This window comes from Hibiscus syriacus, unplaced genomic scaffold (genome assembly GCF_006381635.1).
Source record: "Hibiscus syriacus cultivar Baekdansim isolate YM2019G1 unplaced genomic scaffold, ASM638163v2 tig00021708_pilon, whole genome shotgun sequence".
Taxonomy (NCBI): Eukaryota; Viridiplantae; Streptophyta; class Magnoliopsida; order Malvales; family Malvaceae; genus Hibiscus; species Hibiscus syriacus.
In genome coordinates this window covers 106335-130886 of record NW_024062515.1, presented here as the reverse complement: position 1 = coordinate 130886, position 24552 = coordinate 106335, and the positions used below count along the sequence as shown (strand labels likewise).

The 24552-nt window shown below is 33.7% G+C and overlaps 3 protein-coding genes and 2 non-coding genes across 6 annotated transcripts; 3 read left to right on the top strand and 2 right to left on the bottom strand.

The window, feature by feature from the left end:
• Positions 1-3258: 3258 nt before the first annotated feature.
• On the top strand, positions 3259-6611 carry LOC120210009 (tobamovirus multiplication protein 2A-like). Its single transcript, XM_039208849.1, has 7 exons — positions 3259-3354; positions 3433-3849; positions 4290-4389; positions 4584-4664; positions 4756-4860; positions 5660-5866; positions 6438-6611. Exons 2-7 carry the CDS (start codon positions 3611-3613, stop codon positions 6540-6542), a joined length of 837 nt encoding a protein of 278 aa, XP_039064780.1. The 5' UTR covers positions 3259-3354; positions 3433-3610; the 3' UTR covers positions 6543-6611.
• Positions 6612-11982: 5371 nt separating this feature from the next.
• Positions 11983-15133, top strand: LOC120210006 (type I inositol polyphosphate 5-phosphatase 2-like). The gene is made up of 10 exons (XM_039208846.1): positions 11983-12286; positions 12388-12493; positions 12571-12663; positions 12779-12866; positions 12956-13060; positions 13155-13974; positions 14106-14287; positions 14378-14486; positions 14572-14720; positions 14825-15133. Exons 1-10 carry the CDS (start codon positions 12257-12259, stop codon positions 15060-15062), a joined length of 1920 nt encoding a protein of 639 aa, XP_039064777.1. The 5' UTR covers positions 11983-12256; the 3' UTR covers positions 15063-15133.
• A 781-nt stretch (positions 15134-15914) lies between these two features.
• Positions 15915-16002, bottom strand: LOC120210014. Its single transcript, XR_005524469.1, has one exon. It is a non-coding gene; the product is annotated as a small nucleolar RNA snoR14 (small nucleolar RNA).
• A 78-nt stretch (positions 16003-16080) lies between these two features.
• Positions 16081-16158, bottom strand: LOC120210013. The gene has a single exon (XR_005524468.1). It is a non-coding gene; the product is annotated as a small nucleolar RNA U61 (small nucleolar RNA).
• A 4818-nt stretch (positions 16159-20976) lies between these two features.
• Positions 20977-24222, top strand: LOC120210008 (ribose-phosphate pyrophosphokinase 1-like). Of its 2 annotated transcripts, none has more exons than XM_039208847.1 (8): positions 20977-21267; positions 21613-21792; positions 22203-22451; positions 22738-22881; positions 22975-23142; positions 23421-23490; positions 23578-23659; positions 23770-24222. In XM_039208847.1, the coding sequence occupies exons 1-8, from the start codon at positions 21127-21129 to the stop codon at positions 23948-23950; spliced, it is 1215 nt and encodes a 404-aa protein (XP_039064778.1). In that variant the 5' UTR covers positions 20977-21126; the 3' UTR covers positions 23951-24222. The 2 variants fall into 2 exon arrangements, with proteins under 2 accessions (XP_039064778.1, XP_039064779.1); XM_039208848.1 differs by having other exon boundaries at positions 21127-21267; positions 21619-21792; positions 23770-23950.
• Positions 24223-24552: the final 330 nt, after the last annotated feature.

The window sequence follows — 24552 nt, the reverse complement described above, 5'->3', positions numbered from 1 at the left end:
ATTCTAACTCTTTTTTGGAAGATTCGAATTATGGAGAATAAAATTATATTGTTTTAAACATTTAGATGAGTTAATGAACCATTCTTTACCTTATTTAGTGAAAGAGGTATGGGAGAGTTCCAAAGCAAAAGGAAAAGACAAAGTGACCCCTAGTTGATTTGGGGAAAGTTTAGCATCAAAGAATTCAAGGTAACCACACTTACAACTCTTCCATACTTACTAAAGGGTCATTGAAGTGTATGACAACATAAAGGTTTAGAGTAAAGTTTGGTGAGCATGTTAATGGTAGATTCTATGTTTCATGTTAAAAGTATATTTAAAGCCTTATTTATGGTCCTACTTGATCACATAAAACACTAAGAACATTTAGAACCTCTAGGCAGCAATGTGAGTGAATTTAAGTGTCTAAATAAGGCAAACTCGAGGGAATGTATCTATACTGGAGGGATCAATACCGATATTGTTCTTGTTCAGTCCCAAATTTATGAAGTTTATGAGTGCAATATTGATATCCCTTGAAGGAGTATCGATTCGGTATCAAGACATTGGTGCTTGGTATCGAGACCGATATTCTAGTATGCCATTTTGGTATCGGTACTCTAAGGAGTATCGATACCCATGGTCCAAGTATCGATACTCTCATATGATTATCGATACTTACCCTTTCAAAATAAGAGAATTTTGTTTTGAGGTATCGATACCTTGGGTAGGGTATCAATACCTGAGGCACTTTAAACTAACTAACTAGGGCACGAGGTCCAACACGCGCGAGGGGTGGGTTAGTCGAGAGTGTTGTGTCCGATGTAGAGATTACATACCACATTCCCGGTAGACTAGAGGGGTGTGTGAGCTATGAGGTGTAGAACCCTTAGCCGCATTATGATATCTACCTTAAAGTAGAGTACATGAGTATACTTACTTATGCATGAAAATTTAAAAGCTTGAGCATTTTTCTGATGCACTTTTAGTATGATTTAGTTATTCGTGTGACACTGGGCTAGTTAACTTAGCGTTTGGAATTTGTTTCCTTACGCAAGTTAGTAGATAAACAGTTGAGGAGCCTTTTTGTTCAACCTTGATCCAGAGCAGTACGTATCGAGTTCTTTAGAAGGCATGTATTTTTGTAAACCTTATTTTGAATAATCGAGTAGTAAACTATTACTATGATGGTTTGTATATTTTGATTTATTTATTCTAGGAGCTCCAAATGTAAATTGTTTTATTTAAATCGTGGTTGACTTATTTCATTATGAGTACTTTAAGTGACCGTTTTAAATTGAGAAATTAAAGAAAAAATTGGTTAGCCACTTCGGTGGTTTCGTACGACATTTTAATCAATCGACTGTGTGTCGTACTGATTTACAGTGTTACATGTATTATATGTCCTCAAACTATAATCTTCATTTGAAATACATATTTTAATTTTATCTCTAAACTATGAATTTCATTCAAAATTAGTCCTGAAACTTTTGAACAATTTAATTCCATCCCTAAATTATGAACCTCTTTCTAATTTAGTCCCTAAACTTTTGAATATTTCAATTTCATCCTCATATCCATACAAATATGTAATTAGTTTCAATCATAATTTAACCTAAATTTTTTTCAAGCATATAATAATATAACTTGGTCTAATAATTTATTAACAAGGGATGTGAATAGTATATACATATAGTTTGAAATGAAATCGAAATGTTCTAAAAGTTAAAGGACAAATTTAGAACAAATGGCATAAATTGGGGATGGAATTGAAATATTCAAAAGTTTGAGGACTATATTAGAATGATAATCATAATTTAGAGAAAATTAGAATGTTTAAAAATTTAGAGACCAGTGTAAAACAAGAGTCATCCTTTGATGCTATATGATGTAATTAACCCGAAAGATAATTATATTTTTTTCTGAGAATCCAAAATATAGTGATAATGTGTATCAATTGGGGCGTATTTTTTTATCCTAAATCCGAATCCAATTCAATCACAATCTGAGAATGATGAACCAACTTATTCTGAATTTAATTTCTTAAAATTAAAATCAATTCAAATGAATTAAATCATAAAACATCAAATTCAGACAAACTAATCTTTCCCTAAAAACTCATAACTAGGTGATGTCCGATGTAGTTAAAAAAAGGTATAGTTTGAGTAAATTGAAAACAACAAGGAAAGGGTGTCATTAGCACCGAATGGGTTAGGTAGGAATTTATTATTATATGTTTTTTAAGCTTCACCTCCTTGACCGTTAGTTGGTGTCTTGTCTTCTACCATTTTCCCGACCTTCCCCAAAATGAACAAACTTTTATTTTACTATATAATATTATTTTGAATGCTAATTACCTTACTTTAAAGTTTTTTTTTTCTTCTTAATTTTTCAATTGAAAAAAAAGATTTTATACGTCTTTCAAATCTGAATAGAAGAATGGCGATAAACAAGGGATAAGATGAAAGTGATTTAGTTTTAGATTATTTAGAAAATAAAATATTTAGTTTCATTATTAGAATGACGTGTTCAATTAAATGATAAGATCTTTGGTATAATATAATATATTTTAAATAGAAGCATATCTAAATAAAAATAAGTTTATTGGTAGTGGACCAGTAGATTACCGCAATCTCACCGCCCAAATTCATCATTTCAAATCACAGTCGTTGAATTTAACTACACTTTAAAAGATCATAACACGTGTATGTGACACCAGCTTCACACTCTCGTTGTTTCATCATCCATCATTTAAAAACCAAAATACTCGCAATATAAAAAGAAAGTCCTCATTTCTCTTTATGAGCAACAAAATAATATATATATATATATATATATATATTAGATTTTTTAATTTTTTAGTCATATTTTTTTTATTGATATATGCAGATAATATCAAAATTATAATTTTTTATAATTAGGAGAGAAGTGTCAAATATAGTTTAAACTCTGAAAAATATAAATACCAATCTTACTTATATTTATCAGGAGTATAGGACTAGAAAAATAATAATAATAATAATAATAATAATAATAATAATAATAATAATAATAATAATAATAATAATAATAATAAAAATAACGCTGGACTTAAAAGAGGGCAATTTTGGGATCCTAGAATTTGATAGGACCAAAACAGGATAAAAATAGGAAAAAAATGGAAATAGCAAATACGGGAAAAGGGGTCCTTATTTTTCCCACCCTCTACATCTCTGATTTGACTAAACAATCTCAACTCCCAATCGTAATTATCATTGTAAGTTGTTTCAGTTTAAATTTTCTCCTGCGATCTAAGTTAGAAATTATATATATTAAGCATTCAACTGATTTTGATTTTGCTCATAACGGGAAGTAGAAAATCCTTTTCTTGTTTCCGTTTACGTTGCACAAATAAGATGATTTTTTTTTTCCGATTAGCAAAAATTTGTAAGTGCTTAGACGAGTTTGTAATAGTTTTTATCATTTTTCCAGATGCCCTTTCCCATGATTTTTGCAATTTTCTGGTTTATTTGTTGATAATTGTAAGGTTTAAATGTGGGTTTCTCTTTCTTTAGGTATTTTTTAAGTTGATTACGTAGGATATACTTATTAAAACTGTATTCGGAAGGATCGATAAAGATCATTGGTGAGGATGGCTTGTCGAGGATGCTTAGAGTGCTTGTTGAAGCTCCTGAACTTCTTGATGACTCTTGTTGGTTTGGTCATGGTTGGATACGGCATCTATTTGTTTGTTGAGTACAAAAATGCTGACGATGCTGCTAAGCTATTGTCACCTGTGGGCAATAATCAAGATTTGATACAGTTTGGTAGGCCCATGTTCATGGCTGTGTCTCTTTCGTCTGATATTTTCGATAACCTGCCAAAAGCATGGTATGAGTTCTTAGCATTTGCTTATAGTTTGATATCACGTTTCTTATTTCTAATCAGATTAGCTTGCTTGTTCAGTTGAATCCAAAATGTGGCTGCGCAGAATTTGTGTAATTTTCGTTTTCTTTAGTTAAAGTTTGTACATGTAATAAAACATTGACTCACCACCCTTCAATTTGAGTCATAAAAGCTTGAATAATTTCTGCTTCTAAGATCCCCTAATGCTCACCTGAGGTGTCATTCTAATTGTTATTCACTGGTATGACGTTTATGCATTCCTGTTTGAGTCATATGTATTCTCGGAGAATCTTATTCTGGGTTTTAGGTGTATTTATATACTTGTTTCTGAATATATGAATTTTAATAGGAACTCATGTGCACATTTGAGTTGAATTCTCTGCATGTTCTCTTGTGTTTTAACTATTTGTTTTCCAATTTTGCAGGTTTATATACTTATTTGTTGGAGTAGGTGTGGTTCTCTTTGTTATCTCTTGTTTTGGTTGTATTGGAGCTGCAACACGGAATATATGCTGCTTGACTTGTGTATCCTAATTACTCATTCGATGGTTAGAAAGGTGGCAATGACATATCGCATAGATTTTGTGTAGCATCATAAAAACATTTTGATCAAGTAGTTCATAAAGAACTAATTTATTAATCCTCATTCGTCATTCCTAACCAATAACCATTCCTTTTTCTTCTATTTCATGATCATTGGTTTCCTTAACGTAATGTAGTATTCTGTTTTGGTGATCTTCTTAATCTTGGTGGAGCTAGGATGTGCATCTTTCATATTCTTCAACAAACACTGGAAAGAAGTAAGTTATGTTTTAACTTTTTGGTTCCCATATTGGCCTATTCAATTGAAGGAGGTCTGCTTGGTAATCTAATTAGTGCTTATTTTTTTAGGAACTTCCTATGGATAAAACTGGAGATTTTGATATGCTATACAAATTTCTGGAAGAAAACTGGACTATTCTCAAGTGGGTTGCTCTTGGAATTGTTATCTTACAGGTAAGTGTAACGTGCCATGCTGCTAATTCTGAGGACTTAAAGATAGTTTCACTAAGCATGCTAATTCATGATCATTTGCATGCAAAAAATTGAGCAGTAATAGGATAGGCTAAGACTTGTTAAATTAAGTTAGTTTCAAACGAAAGGAGTCCCCCTTTGGTTCTTAGCATTTAGAGCATACAAATTGCATTGTTTATTCTTGGCAGTTGCACTTTATGTCTTTGTAGTTTCATTTAGCTTTCAGAAATATTGCAGGATTCTTTTGGATAAGAAGTCCCTCTGGCCAAGGGCATTTTATTCTTGCAAAGTATATATGATTTGGCTTGAATGACTATATGATTTGTCTTGAATGACTGACTATCTATGGAAAATATATCCAGTTAAAAAAAGAGATACGATATTACTTCAAATGTCATTGTAAGCTAAAAGTTGATAAGCATTCAATTTAATCCTGCTAAGGAGAAGTTGAAAGCTTCATCAACTATTATTATTTATGGGGAATGTTGTGCGTTTTTTTTCCTTTTCATCGTGGATTGTGTTTAACCTGATCATTTATGACATTATTTTAGACTTAGATAACTTCCAGAAGACAATCATTTGGTGTGGCCACAATGCACTAAGACTAAAGTTTTTGTTACTTCGAACTAAAATGGAATTGATTTGATACTGCTTATGCATCAAAGTAACCTTGAATCAATTAAAAACTGGCTCTGATTTCTCTATTAGCATAACATCTATGCTTGCTATAGTTTGGGGCACTAATACCACTGACTTGGATGAAACCAATTTCAACTTGCAGGCTCTCATTTTCTTGTTAGCCCTTATGGTTAGGGCTGCAAACAGACCTGCTTATTACGACAGTGATGATGAGTTTATTGCACCGAGGCCACAAATCAGACAGCCTTTGATCAATCGGCCACCAGCACCAGCTGCAGGTGTACCTGTTCCCACCCTTGAACAACGGCCCAGCAGAAATGATGCTTGGAGTACACGAATGAGGGAAAAGGTATTTTCTGTTCTGGTGATTCCTTTGATATGGTTGCCCTTTATGATAATGTATCACTTAGGTTCATAAATCGGACCTTTATTTTCTCCATACTCTTGAATCATGATATTGAATTAAATAATCTGCTAAAACATCAAGGGTTTAGAATTACAACGTAAAGCTGTATGCTAGTGAAATCTCTGAATCAAATGTTCTACTACATTGTTTCTCTAGCTGAGATTTCCTACCATATATTTAGAGGGTGGGAAGGGAAGAAGAAAATCTTAAATATATTTTTCTTTTCTCTGAAGTCATTAACATCTTTGAAATTCTAGATATGGTTGCATTTGGCTCAACCGTGACATTTAGTGAACACTGCTCACTGATGTTTTGATCAGTCATATTCTTAAACACGCCCAAATGGATAAATTTTACCTTTGACAGAACCCATAAGTTGACTATTGTTTTAGATGGTTAGAATGCACATCCTGCCTAGTCACCCTTTTTGCCTTTTTCTGTGTTATTTTTCTCGTGTCGATTATTGTTATTGCAATTTGTTTCTCTAATATGCTTCCTACTGCATGTAAATCAGTATGGGCTGGATACATCGGAGTTCACCTACAACCCTTCCGAGTCAAACAGGTATCAGCCGGTGGCACAACCAGCAGAAGAAAGGAGTCGGTGCACCATTATGTGATGACATATTTTGGGTTTTGTGGAAATCTTATTTGGTTGGCTCCCGGAGAAGATTGCATTGACAATGGAGTGACAACTCTAGATATATCTAAGATGACAGTTCCATTTCCATTTTATCGAGTTTGTGTACAATACCCAATTGTCGGGGGCTTGTGCTGTAGAGAACAAATTACAAAAGACTTCCAAATGCATAAATATGTAAAATTTCAGTCCTTTTCACTTTTTGTTTGCTTCCAATTAGTTTCTAAGGTAAACTATGTATTTAGTCGCACATCTATTCTGATGGTCATCTATTTTTTTTAAATCATACTTAAAGTTACATTTTTGTTCCGTTTTTGTTATCCATTGTTAAAAAGTAAATAAAGTTGTTGATGTGAATGATAATGTTTTATTATCTTATGATGATATGTCAATATCATTATTAATTTTTTTAATGGTAGGTGATGAAAATGGAATTAAAATGTAATATTTTATATGTTTTAGAAAGATAGTTAGGTGACTAAAAAAATTATAAAAATAGGTGGGTGACTAAATTCATTGAAGTATGAATTTAGAACTAAATACCTTTACAATGCTATTCGTTCTTGCCTCTGACTTTTGATGATAAGGCCTTTTTACGAGCAGGATGGTAGAGCCTATATTTCTCATTCTTCGACGTGAACGAATGCCAACGACAGCTAAAGCCCTTGATTTTCCTTTTCGGTTTTATTGGACAGAACAATGCTATTTGCAGGTTTGAAAAGAAAAAGGGGAGAGTAATCGGGTGCAGTTTTTTCTTGAAAGTTTCATATTTTTTATATAATTTAAATATTTTTATATTTTTTATTAATAATATATTTTCATTCTTTAAATTCTATTAATTCATTTTTTTCATAAAAGTCACGTGTATATCTTTTATTTATGTCCTAATAGTCGTTCAGAGATGATAAATTGGGAGTTATTTAAGTTGTTCTTTTTACTATTTATGGTATCTCCGTCACCAGTGGTTGAGTCGCATATAATTGAAGTTGATATGTGTTCACTTTAAAATATAAATTTTTTTCGATTAATTCCTTATTTTACTTATAGTATCAATCTTAAAATTTTATTTATGTCATTCCATTAAAAAAATGTATGTCACTAACCTAAAAAATATCTCTGGATGGCAGCCCCAAGTTTTGATTAAAACGGCAGTCCCTTCCCCAGAGGTGCCCAAATCCCGTCCACTCACAAGAAGAATAAAAGTGGTGCACTCACTCGGTCTCATCGCTTTCTTATTGGTGCGAGTGTTTTCGGAGTAGTTGGCAAATGAATAGAATAATATATAGGTGAGTGCGTTTTGGGCAATGACGTCTTTCCAAATTCTGTAGCATCATTGTGCTCGTCAGACACACAACTTGTTCTTCATTCCCCATTCCTAACGTATCTTTTTAATCCCTCTAATAGGATGAGGTGCTTGTTGCCCTACTTTTAACCAACTGGAAGTCAGACAAATCAGATTTCATTTTGCTCTAGTTTGTGGTGGTCCTCGAGTTATAAAATATCCCTAGATCATGTACACTAGTAAGCATTGATTTATAATATTTCGTTAATCGTTTATATCCATTAGTTGAACATTCTCTCTCTCGTACTTATTTGACGTGAGACTTGAATAATACTATTATCTATATGACCAAAACCATATAAACTATTACCGACCCAAATTTGGACGATGGGTATTAATAAATTGTTAATATGTAAACATGCCCACTTTTTTGTTTCTTTGGTGATTTTCAATTTAATTTCTTGAGCAAATTGCAGGTTTTGTGGTCCTTGGTGTTATCAGAATTCATAAGTCAATTGTTTTCTAGCCCCTCCCAAATTGCATGGCAACTTTATACATCTATATATAATACAATATGATTCGATTCTAGAATTTTCATGTTAATTATGACATTCCTACTTCATATACATACGTGAAATTATTGAGTATATGTGAACAATATAATCTTTTTAAAACCCAACTCTCTATTGTGTGATAATATATAAATTTAATAAAATCTGGGAATGCAATAAAAACATTTCTTATGTTTTTGGCTGGCTGATGGAAAAAATGGTAAATTATAGGTTTAGTACCTAAAGATAAATTTTGGTTAGTTTTAGTACCTAAACTTTTAAATTTTTTCAAAATAATATCTTATGTTTAATTTTTGTTTTATTTTAGTACCCCGTCCAAAATTTAACGTTAAACTTTGAAAAAATTGAAAGTTTAGGTACTAAAATCGACCAAAACTGATAGTTTAGGTACTAAACGCGTTAAGTTTTTAACGAAGTGATTCTAAAATGAAATGAAAACTAAACATTTGGTAAAATTTTGAAAAACTTAAAAGTTTAGATACTAAAACGGATCAAAATTAATATTTTAGTCTCACTCTATAATTTTGAGTTTTTAACCCTTGAAAAATCTCATTCCACCATACAAGCTAAATAATGAAGCATTATTTCAATGCATAAAATGATGGAAGCCCACAAATCCAAGTTGAATTTAGGGACAAGCTTAAGTCAATATGTAATCTTCTTGTCTAGCTACACCAAAACATAAAAGAGCACAGTACTTATGTTAATCACATCTAAGTATAGACGTAAAATTTTATGTTAAGAGTTGAATTTATAAAACTTTAAAGAATGAAAACAAATTATTAATTAAAAAAATAAAACATCTAAATTATACGAGAATTTAAAATTTTCGTAAAAATGACCTCTCCTGTTAACCCTCCGATCCATCTCCGATCATAACTCCAATCTAATACCAGGAAACCCATCCGTACAAATTTTCACATGCCTCTACCGTCTTATCTTTAGTTTTGTAATCAGGGATGTACCTATGATTTTTTTTCTAAAATTATCGTATATTTTAGAATTTTTTTATATATTTTTTTATTAAAAATCTATTTTCGTTTTTTTAAAATTTTATAAGTTCAAATTTACCATTATAAAAATTTATAAGTTTAAATTTATCCACCAACTTAAAATCTTGCGTGAATCCGTTGTTTTATTCTTTTTCAATGCATGGCTGTTAAAGTCACCGTCCAATAATTAAAACAGAAAGCTTAAAAAAGTTTCTATAATTTAATAAAAGTAAATATCAATGAAAATAGATGGGACGTTTGAGTAGAAACCCAGAGCTCTTTACCTTCACATATAGTGCGCGGGTCCAACTTCTTTGCACTTCAAGATGTATTGTTAAATTCCGGATACATAATATTCACCTGCATGCATAATTATATTATTAATCACTGTATATGGATAGACATACTTCACATATTCTTATATATAATTTGTATGACATCTATTTATAGAAGATCATATAAATTGCATGAAACCGTCCGACCAATAGGGTCTCAGCTCTTGTTAATTAAATATTTGAATTACTTTCATTCTACCTAAATTAATATGTTTAATATATTTGAAGTTTCCAGTGCAAACCTTCCGTTTCCTTTTGTTGGATTTAGGGATGCGGTGACGTTTGATTTGTAGGAATCCTTTGGAATTAGGAGAAATTGGAATCCAATTCCATCATTTTCTCATGTTTGGTTCAAGTTTTCAAAGGGAATTAGAATCTCTCATGACTTCAACTTTCCGTCAAATGAGGGAAAGTGAATTTCATTCATTCTATGATGGAATTCAATTCTCTTGTTGGAGGGAATGTGAAATTTAACCATACTACCTTCATCAATCTTTTGGTAACTTATTAACATATTTTGATTAGGATTAGGGATGGCCACTCAACTCGGACCCGATGGGTTTCGACCCGACCCGATCGAGTCAAATTTTTTTTTTAAAAAAAAATCGGGTTCGGGTCGGTTTGAGTTTTTTTAAGTGTGATATTCTGGTCGAGTCGAGTTCGGGTTTAGGGTGAAAAATACCCTACCCGACCCGACCCGAAAAAATATATATTTTTACCTTATATATTTAGGAATAATTACAATAATACCCCTATATATATAATTTTTTCAATTAAGTCATGTTTTTATTGAATAAAAATATTTTTTTATTATTTCGGGTCGAGTCGGGTCGGTTTTCTAATTCATATATTCGGGTCGGTCAGGTGAAACTTTATTTTGGTAGGGTCGGTTCGGTTTTTTTAAGTGTGATATTCGGGTCGTGTCGGGTTCGGGTTTAGGGTGAAAAATACTGGACTCGACCCGAAAAATTTATAATTTTACCTTATATGTTTAGGAATAATTACAATAATACCCCTCTATATATAATTTTTTTTTTCAATTAAGTCACTGTTTTTATTGAATAAAAATAAATTTTTTATTATTTCGGGTCGGGTTTCTAATTCATATATTCGGGTCGGGTCGGGTCTCGGATGGAGGTTCCCTTGTTCTCGGATCGGGTGGACCAAAAACCCGACCCATGGCCATCCCTAATTGGGATGATTTTAACTTATGACGTTTATTAGCATGATTTTTATAATTTATTGAAATGAATAATCAATCAATAAAATTAAAATTTAATATTTTTTTTATTTTTTATAATATATTGATACATGTAATTTATAAAACAAACTAAAATTAAGCAAAAAAAGAAGAAGAAGGACAATCATGTCATTTTACATTACTGAAATCAAATTCATCTGACATGTCTGCGAACCAAACAGAATATGGAATTGGATTTCAATTCAATTTCCTGCCAACCAAACAGAAAATGGAATTGGATTCCAATTCCTAACAGATTCTAATTACTTCACAGATTCCAATTCCCTCAGAAACATTCATGCAAACCAAACGCCACCTAAGTTTAATAGATTTCCATTTCCTTTGGTGGACTTAGCGCCGTCTGTGTAAAGATGAGAATAAGTAAACTATACCAATAACCACCTAACTATAGCTCCTTTTTATTTCGATTACCATTTTTGAATTCTTGTCAATCAGATCACCCAACTATTTAAATATATTCAATCAGAACACTTGCTGTTAACAGTGTTGACGTGGAAGTTAATAGTACCTATGACTCCTGCCCTATCCAATATTGCTAAGTAATTGTCATTTTATTGTTACATGTCAAGAAAGTAAGAAGATATAACGAATGTTACAAATCAAGTATTTGGTTTAACAGATCCTAGTTAGGTTCTATGTTTAATTTTTTTTCTCCTAACAGCATATACTAATATGTTTGGTTCGAATTTCTGTTTGCACTAGTTGTAGTTTCAACTCCGCTGGGGTTTCATACAAGTTAAAACTGGTATTTTTTTAACAGCCCTGCAATGGATTCCTTAAAAGATGATTGCTTGAATAGAAAGCATGTCGCATTATCAATTGATTTAGGATATTATGGTTTTTTTGTATTGAAAGTGACATTCTGATTTTGTACGGGACTGTCTTTGGGTTATAGTTTAAAGATATTATGATTGGCTGATTTTGCCATTCTAGAGCATGAAATTGGGACGTGTTGTAGGATTATTGGAGGTCTTTTTTTTTTTCCTGCCTTTTGCAAGTTGAGGTTATGGATGGCTGTTAAAAATGGCCATAGTTTTGGTGTCTTTTTCTGTTTGGTCGTAGCATGAATTTTCCTAGTGCTTGGCATCAAATATGCCAACTTAAGGCCTCTGTTTGTAATGGGTTTTGGGAATTCTATATATTGATATCCTAGAACAGTGACAATCAGACTCTTTCCCTTGCTTCTGCTTCCTTTTTCAAGGCCAAGGGCTTTGAAAGCTTTTTTCAGGCTTTCTATTCTCAAATTCTGGTTATGAGAACTAGGAGGGGAAAGCGTCCTGAGGTATTGTTTTGATGCTTTGTTAGTTTCTTTTTTCTTCACTTTAGATGAAAGTGATGTATTTATGATGAACTTGGTTGAACTGTGTTTGTGTTTGATTTCAGGCCTTTTGGCCATCCATTGTGATGAAGAAATGGTTGAATATAAAGCCGAAGGTGTACGATTTTAGCGAAGACGAAGTCGACACCGAAACTGAGAGTGAAGATGATGGTATAATATCTTGCCATACTCATATTTGCTTCTACTTTCTGCTTGATGATGTCCTTTTTCCTGTAATATCCATCCAGCTTGCTCTCTTAAAGATTCAAGGTTGCATAATGGTGAGGATCATACCCATAGGTCATTGGGGAAACAATCTGAGTGCAGAGACCAAATTCCAGGCAATATTTTTTTCACATTCTTTAGTGTGCAGATCAAAATGAGTACAATTAAGTTTCAAGTTAATCTGTAGATCGTGACACTGAAGGTTTTTTTTTTTGATGTTTCATCGTTCAGATGAACCTTCGAAAGGCTATCGATTAGGACATAGACGGGGAAAGTCGGAAACTCTGCGTGCGCAGTACATAAACACAAAGGATGTGAGGTTTGACTGCAAGATGCCTATGATCAAAGTGTAAGCTTTAAGATGTTGCTGTTCTAATTCTAACTGAAACATATCTTGGTTACTTGTAGGGTGACACTAAGCACTTGGAATGTTGCCGGAAGACTTCCAGATGAGGATCTTGAGATTGATGATTGGCTTTGCACGACAGAGGCGGCCGATATTTACATTATCGGGTGAGTATTTTCGTTGCCTGTTCGATACTTTTTCTTTGGATTTCTCCTCAACTGTATTTGATTGTTGATGTCATACTGGATCTGCTTTGGACAGCTTCCAAGAGGTAGTCCCTTTGAACGCAGGAAACGTCTTTGGAGCCGAGGATAGCAGGCCGATTCAGAAATGGGAGGCAATCATTAGGAGAACTCTAAACAAATCGTTGGTACCTGAAAGCAAGCACAAATGCTTCAGTGCTCCCCCTTCTCCTGTGTTAAGAACTTCAGTTGCAGATGTATTAGCAGACATAATCGAAGCTCTGCCATCGGAAGTGACGTGTGATGAATATTTGGAGACTGCTAATGGCTATGATCTTGAAGGGAAAGATCTGAACAAAGATGTTAATGTTGGACTAAATCTTCAGCTGAGGAGAATCTATGGTATCGACTTCGACACTAGTTTAGACTGGCCTGAACATCCTTTAGATGCAACCCCACAAATTATCTCGTCGAATTCAAAACTACATCGAGTACTGAGCAGCTCTGCAAGAATAGGCTTTAATCTGACAGAGAACTCCATCTTCCACTATCCTCATGATATAGTGTTAAAAGAAAGCAGATTGAAAAGATCCCACCATAGCTCTGGAAACCTAGAGTCAATGTGTATGCATGAGCAACCATTCCTAGAAACTGTAGATTCTTTCTCAGATACCTCTGATGAGATTTCTGAAGAAGAGGATGACCTGTTCTTAGATGTACCAATGGAGCAACAAGAAAACGATAGGCCAAGGTCACACCCGAAGTACGTTCGAATCGTTAGTAAGCAGATGGTTGGAATATACATATCTGTATGGGTGAGAAAGAGGCTGAGGAGACATATAAACAATTTAAAAGTCTCTCCTGTTGGAGTTGGCCTTATGGGCTACATGGGAAACAAGGTAATGAACATTCTTCTTTTCTAGGTTTGCAATTCTTAAGGTGGATGACATTATACCATTAACACTGATCAATTTCTGAAAATGGCTGCTTTATTATTGTTGATATGCCTGGATGGCTTTTGATTTTGCAGGGGTCTGTTTCTGTAAGCATGACTCTTTTCCAGTCCAGGCTTTGCTTTGTGTGTTCGCATTTGACATCCGGCCAGGACGGAGCTGAACACAGGCGTAACTCCGATGTGTATGAAATTATACGGCGTACCAGTTTCTCATCTGTCCTCGATACATATCAACCTCAAACAATTCCGGCTCATGAGTAAGCAAAATTTTAGCATCTACTTTTGATTTAAGCAAGAAATTCAACCGGAGACATGAATTAGTAGCAACTGGTTGCCTGTGTAAACAGTCAGATATTTTGGTTCGGGGATTTAAATTATCGTCTCAACATGCTGGATGCAGACGTAAGAAGTCTTGTTGCTGAAAAGCGCTGGAACGAACTAATGGACTATGATCAGGTGAGTATCACAGTGATCTAGATTTGCCCTTGTAAACGCTACTTTGATGAGAATAAAAGCTAATGTCTTCAACCCTGTGCCACAGCTACATAAGGAACTGTGTAGTGGTCATGTATTTGATGGATGGAATGAGGGAACAATAGATTTTCCTCCCACATACAAATACGAAATAGATTCCGATAGATACGTCGGTGAGGTCCCTAAAGAAGGCGAGAAGAAGAGATCTCCGGCATGGTAAGCAGAGCTTCATAAGTAATTGTCTAGTGGTCATGTAACTGATTATTCATTAAGTTCCACACAATTCAATCTTCTTATGATCTACATTATTCCCTTGGTAGGTGTGATCGTATACTCTGGTCGGGAAAAGGCATAAAACAACTTTGTTACCAACGAGCAGATATAAGACTCTCGGATCATCGACCAGTGAGTTCGATGTTCGTAGTTGATGTTGAAGTCTTGGACCATCGTAAATTGCAGAGGGCTCTCAATGTCAGCACTGCTGCTGTTCATCCAGTTACTTTCTTTGATGAAGATGGAGACATAATTTTAGCATACAAAAATATGCTAAGCTTATAATTCATTCAACAAGTGTAAGTAGATCAATATAAGCCAGTATCCGTTGGCGGAGCCACAACTTAGTCAGAGTTTATACTACATACCTTAAAATCTAATTTTTTTCTCGATTAGTTACTTATTTTCTAAATTTTTTTCGATTAGTTACTTATTTCACTAATAGTGTCCATCATGAAATTTTTTGTACCTACCCTAAAATCTTAATTTTCTTTGATTAATTACTTATTTTGCTGACAGTATTCACCCCAAAATTTTTTTGCCCACTCTAATATTTGAATTTATTCTATTAGTTACTTACTTTACAGACTATTTTCACCTTAAAATTTTATTTCTTTCCGTCTCATGTGACTATACTGAAAAATATTTTTTAATCTATTACTACTTACATCCATTAGACATTAAAAAATAACATAAAATTCCTCTCCTCCGTTGAGATCACTCCATCCATATAGTTTTGTGATAATTGCTAGCTAAAGTCTGGTGAAACTGATAAAGAATCTCTTCAAGCGATTAATGGCATCTACTTTGCTTTGTCCTTTTCCCAATTGGCTTTCGATATGAGGCCGGAACACACTTGGTATTTACAAAAGTCAAACGCTTTGGTTCGGTCGTGAACTGCCTTGTAAAGGACGGACAGGGAAGCAATCGACGGTTAGAGAATGTTCAATCTCTTGCATCCGAGAACTTGAAAGACATCCCATCATGGTATATGAGGCCAGAGGTAATTATTATAAATAAACTAATTCAGACGCAAATTACCCATAGGAAAGAGATTCATCACATGCCCAAAACACATTTCAGTAAGACAAGTTCAGAACATGATCTAATCTTCTGATAAACAGAGAAATAAAAAAAAGGATCAGAACCTGTCGGAAGTTCAATTTAACATCAAAATATTATATCAGTGGATTGACAGACCATTGAATTTCTACCATCACATCCCTTTACTTCTCTTTTTTTTTTGTTTAAAAAATGACCCAGAAAGCCCAGTTTAAATCTAATAACAAAAATAGGAAAAGATAAGCTCAGAACTTCTTAGAGGGATTGTGCTACCGTCATAGGAGACTTCTCTGGTACACCATAATATTCATCATCGCAAATACTTTTACAACAAAAGAGAAATTGAAAGACATCGTACTATCGAGGAACAAAAACCGCTTGCGGAAGGTAGCGAAAAGAGTATTTATAGAGGCACAAAGAAACCCTAGTAACCGCTTCAAAGTGAGCGGCGTTTAGGGTTAAAATCTTCACATGGTTATAATTTGGCTAAACTATCAGAATGATCACTTTTATTTAAGTTTTGTTTAGTTTTGATCATTGATTTTCAAAATGTTACATTTCAATCAATTACACTATCGATTTATTAAATTTTGATCATTTACGTTATCGATTACTATATTTTGGTCACTTTATTGTTAACTCTTGTTGGTTTGATCACGTGACATGTTAGTAAAAAGGATATTTTTAGCTTTACCCCTAAACTTTGTATGAGATTTCATTTTGATCTTAAAGTTTAGATAAAATATCAATTTAACCCCTGAATTTGATTAGAATCTTCTGTCGTCTTTCATAAGTCACCATTGTCTCTACCGATCACCACCGATCGTCGTTGGTGTCAATGAAATTTGGATCCCAAAATTTCTAATCCACTCATTTTTAACATTATGAACACGGGATTGGTGTTTGTTTCATTAAAAAATGCTCTAAACCCAATAATTTTAACTTAGAACCCACTCATTCATTGGCTCCTTTAAAGACTCATTTAATAGCTCATTTAATATGTCATTTTCCTTTTATTTACTTACATTTTAAATATTGATGATGATAGGAACTAAATTGAACACAAAATGAACTTTGGGGTTCAAACTATGAAGCTTAAGGTTTAGTGGTATAATTTCACCATTTTTATTGCAAGAGTGTTGGCTCTCGAATAAACGAACGTTAAATGAACATGTTTGTGAACTTAAATAAACATGTTCACGAACGTTAAATGAACATGTTCACGAACACTGAACCAACGGATATGAACACCTTCAAAAATAAATAAATATGCACAAACATGATACTAAAAATTTAAATGAACATGAACGCCTTCTAAAATAAATAAATACACACCAACACAACTTTATTCGTTCAAACTCGATTCATTTATCTAACATCCATTCTCTCACCTCATCAAATCCAACACCGATTTATGACTATCCTCGCGCCGCTGTATCTCTCCGCTCAAACAAAAGGAAGTGAATCGCAAACAAATGAAGCAATCAATTTCCTCCCACCAGCAAATACAAAAACTATCATAATAATATACTAATTATTTTTTCACTAACATGCGATGACTAAAAGTGAATATCCTACACATCATTGTTAGAACTCATGACTTGTATTATATATATCGATAAATTGATCCTGCTTAAGAAAAAACGAAAATGCCACTTTTGAAACTAACTTCGTCGCGAGCAAAATGACAATATATGCTTTATTCATTCATAAAATACTAGATTTTGAAATGTGTATATTTACTATACATACCCGTAATATAATTTATTAATAAATTAATATAATAATAAAAGTATACTTTAATCTTTTAAAATTTAAAATTCAGCCTAAAAAAGCAACTTCGCCCCCAAATAAGGGGTGCAATAAATTCTAGCCCAATTAACATAATGGGATTTCCCAAACCGGGAAGCAGAATTAATCCCAATGGACATGCATCAAATAGGTCTCATTCCAAATTAATTAAAAAAACATTAATTATAATGTTTAAACGGGACGTACTCTTTAATATTTAAATTTATAATTTTTAAATATTAAAATCAAATAAAAATACTAACCGTGATATTCAGTCCAAAAATAAATATACATTTTTATATCGTCTCCATAAATAATAAAAGTCTCTAAAAAAATTCGAGAAACTATAAAGCTAAATTTGGTAAATAGATAATTCATGCTTATCATTTCACTCAAATAACCGAAGTTTTAAATTACCACTTCAAATTACCTAAAATTACAAATTACCTTAGGATATGATATCGATTATGAGTTTCAAATCATATATATGATTGTCCGATCGTGATTCTAGTAAGAAATTGAATTGCTTGCTTTGAACGGAAGTTGATGAAGTTGTAGTTTGGATGTACCGAAAGTACGGCGAAGGTATGGGTTGGTAATGGCGTGGAATATGAAAGATGGATTGAAAAGAAAACAAATTGTGACCCTCTAACTATATGGAGTTAGGAACCAACAATATAAATAGATGGAATTGAAGTGGAAGTAGTTGGAACGTGACCTACTAGCTATAGATGAGCTAGGAACCAACGCTATAACAAAAGGAAATGGATGAAGACAATAAGATTATCTTGAAGCCGATAAAGTTTTACAAGAGAACAAGAATAAAAGCAACCTCTCAAAGATGTTTTATATATTCAAATGTGTCTACAAATGATCCCAAAGGTGTCTATTTATAGTATTTCTAAACAACATATGAAAAGACTCAAAAGATGAAAACATTCTCATCAATTTAGCAATAAAATGCACTTGAATGCTTTGTCTTCTTATCTTCAAGGTTGGCTGAATATTTTAGATCATTTTGGGGATGAATCTAGAAATTTGAAGCTGAATTTGGCCTTAATTTCGTCCAAGGGGTGGAAGACTCTTGCTATTCCACGTTGAAAATTGTCTTAACAAGTGAATTAAATTACCCTTCATTGCATGCTCCCTTGAAGAATATGAACAACCCTTGAATTTAGATGATAACAACCAGCTTTAAATGCCTTGAATGGGTGAATTAAGAGTCATTCAATGGCTTGTCACTTGGCTGAAGTTGAAAAGACTCCCTTGGCTCAAACTCATCCAAATCATCCACGCATAAAATTCCCGTAACAAAATTCCAGCCTGCACTGTCTTCAATAAATCGACCATATCTCAAGTTCCCAATATCGGATTAAGGTGATTCAAAAGGCATTGGGAAGCTAAGATATAGAGGAATAATGTCCAATTGATTTATAGAACCAAACACATCTATATCGTATCCAGAATTGGAAGACATTCTGACTGACATTCTTACATATGATGAAACCGTTCAACTTCTCTCATGCACCTAGACACAAAGGTGAACTTTATTCAATATTTAATTGAAAACATGCATGAAACAATTAATAATTAATTTAATAAATGAATTATTTTAATTAATGAACTACTTCCCTAAATGAACTACATGATTTAAATGCAATGCATGCTTGAATGAACAATACACTTATTAAATGCAATGAATGTTATGCAAACTTCAAATTCTCATGCAAATTCATGCATAAGCAACGTAAAATGTTCCTCCCTTATTATCCCTCCTTCATCACATTCCAATCTTGATGTAAACATACTCTCCATGGCTGTTTAAAACTCCTTAGCTCTTGCTCGTGTGATGGGGCCACTTGGGTACTTCTCCGGATCTTTACTATTGGCGATCATATCAGTTGGTATTAGAGCTAGCCGATTCAGTAAGATTATCGCATCATTTTCTCTCTCCCAGGTTAGTAAAAAATAAAAATAAAAACAAAAGAAAGAAAAAAAAATTAAAGAGGGTGGGAGTAATTCTTTTCATCTTTAAAGAAAAAAAATGTTTACTTCATCTTTATATTCCATTATTCAATTTTGTTACCTTTACATACCATCTCTTTTCCTTGTAGTCAATTTCTTTTCACTATCCTTACTACCAAGCTACAATTGTTTCAGTCGAAGTCCACTAGACCTTATAAGCCTTGAGGAAGTTCCCAAAAGGACTTAAAATCAAAGCACGAGTGGTAAAAGACAAGAGTGGTCATCAAAGGATAAGAAAATGATAAGTCATTTAATTGAATTCAATTGCATTTAGGTGATTATTTTATTTTAATTGTAAAAACTCTTTATATGGTGCTTATCAACACTATAAATAGGAACCTCCATGACATTTGTACTTAGAACTTTTTGCATAAAAAACTCTTTGAAAGGTTACTTTCATTTTAGTTCTTGGATTAAAACTCTATCAGTTTCTTGTCAGTCTTGAAACTTCCTCTATTTCATTTTTTATAATGTTGGTTCCTATCTCACCTATAGCTAGTGGGTCACGTTCCACCCTCTATCACTTCGACTCCATCTTTGTATATTGTTGGTTCCTAGCTCCATATAGCTAGTGTGTCACAATCCACACTTCTTATTTCATCATTCATCTTCCACGCCATAACATCTTTGACCTTCACCATACTTCCATTCTTTCCACACTATAAATTATTATCACCACTACACTTTCCCCATTTTCCTTCATTTCATTAAACCACAACAATCATCACTCTTTCACCACCTTTCAAACCACTTTATCATAACCTACAACCTTTCATTTTCAATTTACTTATATCAATTTCTTTCTTGTAACGTTGTTTGTGCATTTTCAGTCTTCAATCAAAGCACTGCGAAGTTCTTACTAGAATCACGATCGGGCAACACAATATATTACTCAAAACACATAATCAGGATCATATCACCTTATCCAAAAAAATTAAATTACATTTAAAAACCCACTAAAATAAAACATGTAATGATCAAATTAATAAAATAAAAAAAATACATTATAATTCAATATCCACAGTAGTAACTTACTTGATTTTTTTTTATATTTTATGATATAATAGTACTAAAAATATTTTTTGAATTAATCTCTGACATCCAATTTATTGATTTAATAATCTAAATCGAATATTACAAAGACGATAACGATCCTCCTAATTCAATTTATTTCATTTGAAAACTCTAAATTTGAACCCCTCTCTTATTTATAAAAATATAAAGGTGTTAATTAATTTTTTTAAAAAGACTGAACAATATAAAATTAAAATTCATATTTAGGCCTGGCCTGATTTATAGTGAGAAACGTAGCATCCGGAATCCATAGTTGGTGGAGGAAAGGAAACGAAGACGATAGCCACAACGTGTAGATGACCATCCATAAAAATTCCACCCCAGTACCTCCGCCCTCTTAAATTTCTAAACGTCGAAATCCCAACCCTAATCACAACACATTAACGATAAAGAAGAAATGGCTTCCTTGACGATTCGTTCGCCGTCCAAATCCTCTTCGTCTCTGTCTTCTTCTTCTCTCTTCACTCGTGCTTCTCTTAGTCCGAAAAGCTTCTCTTTCAATTTGTCTAGCCCCCGTATCTGCGCTTCGAATAGCTTGGTATGCTTTATTCACTGTATTCAAGGTTTTGAAGTGAAAGGCATTTTGTTGTTGTTGTTATTTTTATTATCGGCCTTTTATTTTCTATGAATGCATTTCTTTGATGGTTTTCGTTGAATTTTAAGATTTTATATTTACTTTTCTGTGATATATGCTGCACGTGCTTTATGTAATGAAATCCACCGTTCAACGTTTGTTTCTTTTTCCAATAATTGGCTTGCTTTTGATTCTTCTACAACAAAATTTCCAGAGGAGAGTATTCTTTCAATGAAGGTTTTGGAAGAAAAAGAGTTGTATGTTTTGAGTGACTTTTAGAGCTGTGCTGATATGTGTCTATTTTTTTAGTACAAGAAATGTGAACTGCATCAACCAGTGAATCATGGAAATGGGAAACCAAGGAATCCAATCCTTAATGAAAGGATGTTGCCCAAGTTCGTCGATTCAACTAGAATGGATACAACTGCCACCAGAAATGGTGCTAAGCTCAAATTGTTTTCGGGCACAGCCAACCCTGCACTTTCTCAGGTAAAGTTATTGCCTTGTCATTTTGTTTACTGTATTGCTTTTTTCTTCTTCTAGGTTTTGCTTTCAACATGCATATAGAAATATAAGATTAATAGGATGTAGACATTAATGGTTTTTGCCTGTGCTGCTGGTGGGTGATAGACTGCAAGTGAAAGGAATTTCTAGAACTGCCTCAGTTCTGAAGCAATTATAGATTTTTTTTGACTATATGATAAAATTCAATTGCTAAATATCATTTGATAAAGTCTCCACCATCTCTTCTGAGCCCTTGCAGTTTGGATGAGACAATATGATGTCTGCTTGAATGTTGTTCCACTGTTTGTCCTACAAATGCAGATCTATATTGATAGTAATAGTCCATTTTTTGAGTTATTTTTAGAGCATGTCTTATCTAATCTGTTCTGTTGCAGGAAATTGCTTGGTACATGGGCCTGGAACTGGGACAGATCAACATAAAGAGGTTTGCTGATGGGGAAATATATGTTCAGTTGCAAGAGAGTGTTAGAGGATGTGATGTGTATATAGTGCAACCAACATGCCCTCCTGCAAATGAGAATCTTATGGAGCTTCTCATTATGATCGATGCTTGTCGGAGAGCGTCAGCCAAAACTATAACTGCAGTGATTCCGTATTTCGGTTATGCCAGAGCTGATAGAAAGGTAAGTTCAATGTATTTGGCAATAATTTTTGAGGGATAAAATCATAAAAATATGAGTATGTGTGGAGATGTAAGCGGCAAATTGAATGGATTAAAAGCAGATGTCCTGAAAGTTGAAACAGCCTGTGTCATTCATAACCAGTAATAAAATTGTGCTATCTCATGTTGGAATTATGCCGTTTGTGTCAACGCCTTGCTTCTGGCATGAATTTCTGAAGCGTTTGAATCATACTGTTTTCTTAAAGTGTAGTGAGCTATCTTCTCTCTGCCTGTAATTTTATTTTCAGACCCAAGGGCGTGAATCCATTGCAGCCAAACTAGTTGCAAATCTTATCACAGAAGCTGGTGCAAACCGTGTTCTTGCTTGTGATCTTCATTCTGGGCAGTCCATGGGTTATTTTGATATCTCAGTGGACCATGTGCACTGCCAGGTATTCGGTCATCAGGCTTCAAACTTATATGTTGACTGTCAATGACTAAATGATTGCCGATTTATTTGTACTTTTGTGCTGTGGATTGTATAGCCTGTGGTTCTTGATTATCTTGCCAGCAAGAGAATTTGTTCTGATGACTTGGTAGTGGTCTCACCTGATGTTGGTGGAGTTGCAAGAGCGCGTGCTTTTGCAAAAAAACTATCAGATGCACCCTTAGCCATTGTGGATAAAAGGCGCCATGCACACAATGTTGCAGAGGTAATGCTTTCTCAACGATTACAGTCATTATCAGTCTTCCTTGTTGATTTTACTATTATATTTACTGTTATTCTAAAGTTCTCTATATACGGTTGTGAAATATGATGTTGTCCATGGATGTAGTAGTACATTTGTCAATAGGCACAAAGTCTACTGTGAGTGTTTCAGTAATTGCTCAGTTTAATCGTAATGACAGTAGGAATCAGCCTTGACTGATTTACAGGGGCATTGAGTCCAGTTTGTATTATTTTTCTCACCTTAGTTCATTTATTATTCAGGTAATGAACCTTATCGGTGACGTCAAAGGAAAAGTTGCAGTTATGGTGGACGACATGATCGACACTGCTGGTAAATGAATGCAATCTGATGATTGGCAGACATAAACCTGTTCAAAATTAAGTTGATTCTTATAGTGAACATTTTGGGGTTTTATAGGAACCATTGCGAAGGGGGCTTCACTTTTACACCAAGAGGGGGCAAGGGAAGTTTATGCATGCTGTACTCATGCAGTTTTCAGGTTTTGAAAACTTTTGGATGTACTTGTTGGTAAAAGCTGATTTATGGTATTCAACCATTTGAATGATATCATTTGCTGCTGCTGCTGTTGTTGTGTGTTTTTGTTGGCAGTCCTCCGGCAATAGAGAGGTTATCAGGCGGACTATTTCAAGAAGTAATCATAACAAACACACTGCCAGTAGCAGAGAAGAATTACTTCCCTCAGCTGACCGTTCTTTCGGTTGCGAACCTGTTGGGTGAAACCATCTGGCGTGTTCATGATGATTGTTCTGTCAGTAGCATTTTTCAGTGACAAACCCCAAAGGTGTTTTCAAATTTATGCAGGTTTTTGCAGATAATGCAATTTAGTCCTTTGGCCTGTGGGACTGGCTGGGCACCAGTGCTGAAAAGGGACGTTTTTGATCACATAGGAATAAACTTTAGTCCTAGGGGGGATGGTGAATCAACACGTGCGTCTCATATCTCGTTCTCTCTCTCTCTCTCTCTCTCTCACACACACACATCTGCATAATCTTGCTTCTCCTAGTTTTATTTTTAAAATTCTTTTAGCTAAATTTACTTTTAGACTTGGAACTTGGACCGCCTCCCATATAGACTGTTTAAAATATTCTTAATTTAAATAAATTTATAATATTTTGCGCCTGCATTGGTACTTTTAAAAGCATTTGCCCCAGTATTATTTATGTACTTCCAAATTTTGCGTTCTTTAATTTTAGACTTATCCTCACTGCAACCACCATGATCTTCATCATCCTTTGCTACTTGCCACCATCATCATTACTGCTTATCACTACATTTGTTCTGGAGTTCATTTTGATCCTTCTATCACATATCCAAAGAATTTCGTTATTTTTAACGTATCCTCGTCTTGAAACGTAAAAAAGCCTCTCTACA

Excerpts from the sequence above, each read along its gene's own strand:
- LOC120210009 (XM_039208849.1), top strand. The coding sequence starts at position 3,611 with ATGGCTTGTCGAGGATGCTTAGAGTGCTTGTTGAAGCTCCTGAACTTC. Across the intron at positions 4,665-4,755 it reads TCAACAAACACTGGAAAGAA|GAACTTCCTATGGATAAAAC; the intron begins GTAAGTTATGTT and ends TTATTTTTTTAG. Across the intron at positions 5,867-6,437 it reads GTACACGAATGAGGGAAAAG|TATGGGCTGGATACATCGGA; the intron begins GTATTTTCTGTT and ends CATGTAAATCAG.
- LOC120210006 (XM_039208846.1), top strand. The coding sequence starts at position 12,257 with ATGAGAACTAGGAGGGGAAAGCGTCCTGAG. Across the intron at positions 12,494-12,570 it reads AACTGAGAGTGAAGATGATG|CTTGCTCTCTTAAAGATTCA; the intron begins GTATAATATCTT and ends ATATCCATCCAG. Across the intron at positions 13,975-14,105 it reads TGGGCTACATGGGAAACAAG|GGGTCTGTTTCTGTAAGCAT; the intron begins GTAATGAACATT and ends TTGATTTTGCAG.
- LOC120210008 (XM_039208847.1), top strand. The coding sequence starts at position 21,127 with ATGGCTTCCTTGACGATTCGTTCGCCGTCCAAATCCTCTTCGTCTCTG. Across the intron at positions 22,452-22,737 it reads ATGCCAGAGCTGATAGAAAG|ACCCAAGGGCGTGAATCCAT; the intron begins GTAAGTTCAATG and ends TTTTATTTTCAG. Across the intron at positions 23,143-23,420 it reads ATGCACACAATGTTGCAGAG|GTAATGAACCTTATCGGTGA; the intron begins GTAATGCTTTCT and ends TTTATTATTCAG.